Source organism: Lolium rigidum, chromosome 2 (assembly GCF_022539505.1).
Source record: "Lolium rigidum isolate FL_2022 chromosome 2, APGP_CSIRO_Lrig_0.1, whole genome shotgun sequence".
Classification (NCBI taxonomy): Eukaryota; Viridiplantae; Streptophyta; class Magnoliopsida; order Poales; family Poaceae; genus Lolium; species Lolium rigidum.
Genome location: NC_061509.1, coordinates 74,435,016 through 74,441,015, shown reverse-complemented (window position 1 = coordinate 74,441,015; position 6,000 = coordinate 74,435,016). Strand labels below are relative to the sequence as shown.

Below are 6,000 nucleotides of genomic sequence, written 5' to 3'. Positions count from 1 at the left end.
CATTGTTCAAAGCTCTCTTTGCTCCCAGGTTTTGGTTCTCCAGATCATCCATACCATGTCAGATGGTTTGATAGGACTTGTAGTTGTATCTTTCAGGTGCTCATCAGTTACTGCCACCCCCTCCACATAATCTAATGCATTATGCCGCTAGCTTGATTGGTTAAACCGTCTTCGCCCCATAGGCTCTCTATCACACCCTCCCTTGGAAGTATCATCAAAGCGACCACCACGTCCAGATCTACCACCACCTCGGCCTAGGGTAGGATGAAAGCTTCACAAACGTGAACTTCTGCGGCGGGGAAAGCAAAACCCTAGTCGCCTTGGCTGTCGCCATAGCTCTAGGTCACGATTCTTCAATAAGATTATGGTCAAGCTGATAAGTGAAAATACTTATTTTCAGGAAGGAGATGATATTAATCTGTGCGTCTCATTTTTTTTCATAATTCTCCTATAATTAATCTCTTGTAGTAGCATTTTGGACGGTCCAGGACAAGCATTCAGAAGTGACCAACGGCTCAGATGCGGCAACCACCTCGTAGGAGTCACGCGACCACAGCTCATCTCCCTCGCCCTCGGTCCTAATAAGCAGCCCCAAAACCCAGAAGCCCGCCTCCAGCTTACCTAGGGTTTTAAATCCGCCCCCTCCCATTCCGCCGGCCACCGCCGACTTCTAGGGTTCCGGCGAGGGAGTTCACCGGCCATGGCGCCGCCACCTCCGCGCGAGCTCCTGGCCGTCGTCGAGGCGGCGTTACTCAGCCCCGCGCCGCCGTCGCCAGCGCAGCGCGTGGAGCTTCTCCACGCCCTCCGCGACGCCGCCCCCGCGTTCCGGGCGCTCCTCTCGTACCCGGTTCGTCCCGCGTCCCTCGTTCGAGAATTACTTTGGGTGAGCTCGGTTTTAATTGGGGTCTGATTTTGGCGTCTCTCCCGTCGTCTGTGCGCGTGCAGGGGCCCAAGGCGTCCGATCGAACTCAGGTGGAGGCAAAGGAGGTTCGGCTCCCGGACATGCCGCCAATCACGCTTGATGACACCGACGTGCAGACTGTAAGTTCCCCCCCCCCTCCATCCTGATATGTCGGCGCGATGCAAGCTGCATTTACCTTGTGTGACGTGTTGGCGCAACTAATTGAAGCTTCAGAATAGAGATGGTTGAGATAGCTTTTGATTTCTCGAAGAAACATGTAAGTTTGATTAATCTCTGGTAGATAACTGAGACAAGATTAGCGATTGCAAACACATGAATAAGTAGGCTATTCATCAATGTTGCATGGGCAGACAGGTCTGCTACTCTGCTCTTGGTAGGCTAGGATCCTGCCACTGTCAGGGTTCATCTCTTCCTGGTCGGATGTTGCGTTGCTGAACCATGGAAAACAGTTGTACACATTTTCTGTAAATTCGTACCTTCTAATTATGCTTAAATTATTTTATAACCAGTGCATTGTATGGCTTCTGGTATCTTTTTGGTAGCTACGTTGATGCTAAAGTTTGCGTCTATTCATTTTTCAGGCCCTTAAGTTGAGTGACGAACTCAATCTTAATGAAATTGAGTGTGTTCGGTTGCTAGTCTCTGCCAACAGAGAGGTATAATTTACAAAATTGAAGTCTACTTTTTTTTCTACCTATTATCTATGCTTGCACTTGACCATTTACCTTACCCCACACTCGTCGTGATTTTGTAGTGGGTTCTATATGGTCGAGAGCCACTGGAAATATATAGGCTTGCAGCTGGCCTTTGGTACATGGAGAGGAGAGATCTTATAACTTCTCTGTACATTCTGTTGCGGGTAGTCTACCGATTCAAGTTCATCCCAGCTATGTACAGAAAATTTGAGATTTGATGGACACTTACATTGGTTTCTTTATCTTCTGTAGTCTGTTGTACTCGACCAAGGGCTTTATGCTGATCTGATGTATGAAATCCAAAGTCAAATGGAGGCTCTTTTTAGCGACGGTCTCCGGCAGCGGATAATCACCCTTGTAAAGGTTGGACTTCACTGAACTTGAACATGCAATGTGCTGCATCACATTTTCTTCTTCTTATGGACTTAGCTCCTAGGTCTTGGCCCAAGAAGAATGCAATTGTGGATTTTAGAAAATTCTGAAAAAGAAAACTTACATGCAAATGCTTCAGAACTCGATTTGCAACAAATGAATCTGGTGGACAAAGCTGCTAGCTTTTCAGCCTTTCTTTGCACAGGCCACAGCCCACATGAAATACTTTTCCCACTAAAATTTGTGTTTCCGGTTGAACCGAAGCCGCGTTTGCTATTTTTGTGCGCTTTCGAGGAATTAAAGTTTACCCTACGAACTCAAGCTTCAAGATTGAAATTTACAACTAAATTAATGGACAAAAGGAGGGGGCTTGCGCATCATTTTCACCTTTACCTTGGAGGGCCTTGTTTCTGTGGCTGCCCCCCTCCCCCCTCTTGAAATCCTATTTGCAGTTCTATTCGTAGTTAGGATGTTTCAGCTTTATGTCTTACCTTTGAAATTACCTTTGAAAACGTGTAGCTAATTTTTCCAACTTTGACCACAACTACCGAGCTATCTAGATTGATTCTGTGAACATAATGCCATTAGTTTACCATCAGAAGTACTTTCATACGATATGTTTTTACATATTTTTTGTGAACATACTACTATAGAAACTGATAGTCTAAGTAACATATCACGGTCTGCCATGCCCAAAGCACTGCATACTTTTTGAAATTGGAGTAGCATGTTTGAACAATTCATTCCAGGAAGCATTTGCAATCGTGTCACCTCTCTTTAACTCATTCCAGGATACATTTGTAAATATTACATCTCTTTTTTACTCTCTTGAAGAATGACCACTGACAATTTCATATCTGTTCCCCACAGGAGCTTAATCGGGAAGAACCGTCTGGCATTGGTCGACCAAGCTCCGAGAGATATGTGCTTGATTTCAGAGGGGCTCTTGTTGAGAGGCGTGCCATTGTCTCCCGAGAGAGATTAAGTTTGAGTCACTGCCTTGCTCTTTCTGCACTTATCAAACTGATGGGTGAGTTCAATGCAATGTGAGATTTGCGATAGCACCTGTTGTGATCTTCTGATACGCCTACGTAATGACTTGAATCGTTGTTATTCATTAGCATTCCTGGAGTGGGAATGTAGGAATCCCCTTTTGTTCACTTTAAGTTACAGAGAACGGCCACTAATTGTCTGCAAATTCATTTAGGTCCCAAGGAGGTTAAGGATACGTTTTTGATATTAAAAGACTGTGCAGCTGAAGTAAATGAAAATACTAGTGTTGAGCTTCAGGTTTGATGTTTGAACCAGTCACTTTGATATTTGTAGAAATGGTATTCGTGCAATTTTTAATTATTTGTGTTGTCAACTTGTCATGCAATACTTACTATCATTTATCCTTGCAGATCACCTACGGCGTTCTGTTCTCTCTTGTAGTGACTTTTGTTTCTGATGCCCTAAGTACTTCCCATGAGAAAGCATCTTTGCCATCTGATTCCTCGTTCAGACGTGAATTTCATGAGCTAGTAAGCTTTAAAACTCGTGCTTAAATTTACATATCAAACTAATCCATGTGTAATTGGAACATATGGCAAAATTTATGCTCATTTGAAGCTGGGATTGTTATAATGCCAGGTGACGAGGACATGTAACAATACCACTGTCGAAGGATTTGTTGGTATTGTGCGCCTTGCGTGGACTGTTCTTTTGATGTTAACACAAGATCAAAATAGTGCAAGAGACTCAGTAATTAATGCTTCCTCCGGAGTTGTGGCTGATATTTGGTCATGTCTGGATATTATTTGTCGCCTGAATGCTTTTGAATTTTTACGGGAGCGTGTTATGCAAACAGCTGCTTACCAGGTATAGCAACTCTAGACTATTAGATCATCTTCTGGTATTTTAATTTGATAATCGTATACCAATAAACCATTATGACCACCACTCGTTGAGCACCGGAAGATTGTTTTGTACATATGAGTATTTTTCTTCGGCAATTTTATTACTCCAGTACAACTGTCATTTTAGGGTCATTTAGAATGTTAAAAATACTAGCACATAACCCGTGCGTTGCTACGGTGTCACACTAAATCAAATGGGCATCCTACGGGTTGACATTTTTTGAATATTTTAATTCTGTGGATAATTTCACTATTTGAAATCAGTTTTATCTTGATCAAACGTGTGTCTCTATACAATTGAATAAATATTAAAAAGAATGGTCCATTGCTAATAGTTGAAGAGAATAATTAGGAATTGAAACACTCCTTTTTTTATGTCTTATTAGGTAGATGCATAGCATGAAGGTGTACTGCAAAACAATTCATCAGCCGTGTATAATCCGAAGAGTACATAGGACAGCATCCATAACTATGAATTCAGTTCCCTGTAGAGAAATAAAGAACAGAAGAAAGCCTAATTATTAGGAGAACGCCACCTCAAAACAAATACAGAATTCAGCTAGATAGCATCAGATCCATTCTTATTGCAAAGTGCCAGCAAACTCTACAGCATGTTAATGGAAAAAAAAACTGCGAGGGCGGCCGACCGGTAGAGTGGTCGAGCAGTCGTCCCTGGCCCCACTCATGGCGGCCTTTGAGCTAGATTTGAGTGCAAAACTAATCGCATCGCCCTTGATCGTATATCCCAAGCTGACAGAAAATCCAATGGGGCGTGAAAAATGAAATGCATCAAAAGGGGATCCAGGCAGTGAGATAGCAACAGCGGCTACCAGTCATCCCTCCTCCGGCCGCTATGGCCCTTCTTTCCTACCCCCAGTACTTTATGTTGAACATCATCTTCCAGCGTCATCCTAGCGTCTGGCGTTGCAGAAGCCACGCCCAACCCCAGCGCCTAACGCTACCTGTGTGCCCGCCTGCCACCACTGGCATCCAATGTTCAGGAATTCGTTAACTGGTGGCTGCTCGGTTGGCTTGTGAGTACACATTAATAGGTGAATCGGCCAATTAACTGGATTAATCGGTCAAGAATGGCAATATATTGACAACATATATCTTGTTTTTTATGTATTACACCATACTGCCATGCTCCCAGCTATGTAATATACTTAAATATGCTACTCTAGGCATATAAAAAGGTAGACAAAAGATAGATTTTTTACCTGGACGGTCTGATCTTGATGCGTCCAAACCGGAAGGCAACAAACCTACAACATTGAACATGTGAATTAGTGTGTGCTCCATATCTATGAAAATGCTTCAGTACATTAACATGCCAGCCGCACATGTGAAAATATGCAGCCACATAGTATGGCGATATGCAGCCACACGTGGCAAGATAAATGACAGCCACACATCATATAACATACCGAATAATTCATAACAAGGTTCAACACAAATAGCCAAATAGGTGACAAGGTTCACAGACCACAAATAGCTCTCACAACTCACATAGTCGCATCACAAGAACAACAAAGTAGCAAATCAAACCAGCAAACAACACATCACAAGTTCACAACAAGGAAGCAAAATAAGTTCTTATGGTAGGTTAGGTTGATGATAAATGGCTCAAGGTTCACAGACCAAAACAAGTTGACAACAAGCAAGCAAAATAAGTTCACAACAAGCAAGCAAAATAAGTTCACCACCATCATCGGACTCGTAATCAATATTTTGATATGTTCTGAGTATTTACATACAATAAGGGTTATCATTAGATGCTAAGTAGTGGTTATTTTTTGTTGTTGATATAATGCTACAACTCCATATCAAAATTTTCCATTGGGCACATGAAATGCGAGATCAATATCTCTTGTGGTCCATCTTGTTTCTTTTCATATATATTATCGGTAAGATTTCTTGTGTAAGAATGCCAAATATCTGTTTAACATATGGGGGTTGTATGCGATTTTCTGGGTATAACTGTTTCCTCTCATTTCATGCAGAATGATGACGATGACATTGTTTACATGTACACTGGCTATGCACACAAGTTGATGATGTGCTTTCTCTCCCATCCAACTTGTAGAGATAAGGTTAGAATAGTTCCTCAAAA

The 6,000-nt window shown here is 42.5% G+C and overlaps 1 protein-coding gene across 1 annotated transcript in view; it reads left to right on the top strand.

The window, feature by feature from the left end:
* Positions 1-685: 685 nt before the first annotated feature.
* Positions 686-6,000, top strand: part of LOC124689886 (nuclear pore complex protein NUP205-like) — a gene marked incomplete at its 3' end in the record, with an annotated part of 19,596 nt that continues 14,281 nt past the window's right edge. Inside the window, exons 1-10 of the mRNA XM_047223344.1 lie at positions 686-847; positions 946-1,041; positions 1,504-1,578; positions 1,677-1,781; positions 1,870-1,980; positions 2,860-3,019; positions 3,197-3,279; positions 3,393-3,512; positions 3,622-3,849; positions 5,891-5,980. Of these exons, the coding sequence (XP_047079300.1) occupies positions 701-847; positions 946-1,041; positions 1,504-1,578; positions 1,677-1,781; positions 1,870-1,980; positions 2,860-3,019; positions 3,197-3,279; positions 3,393-3,512; positions 3,622-3,849; positions 5,891-5,980 (1,215 nt within the window). The remainder of the gene's footprint in view (positions 848-945; positions 1,042-1,503; positions 1,579-1,676; positions 1,782-1,869; positions 1,981-2,859; positions 3,020-3,196; positions 3,280-3,392; positions 3,513-3,621; positions 3,850-5,890; positions 5,981-6,000) is intronic.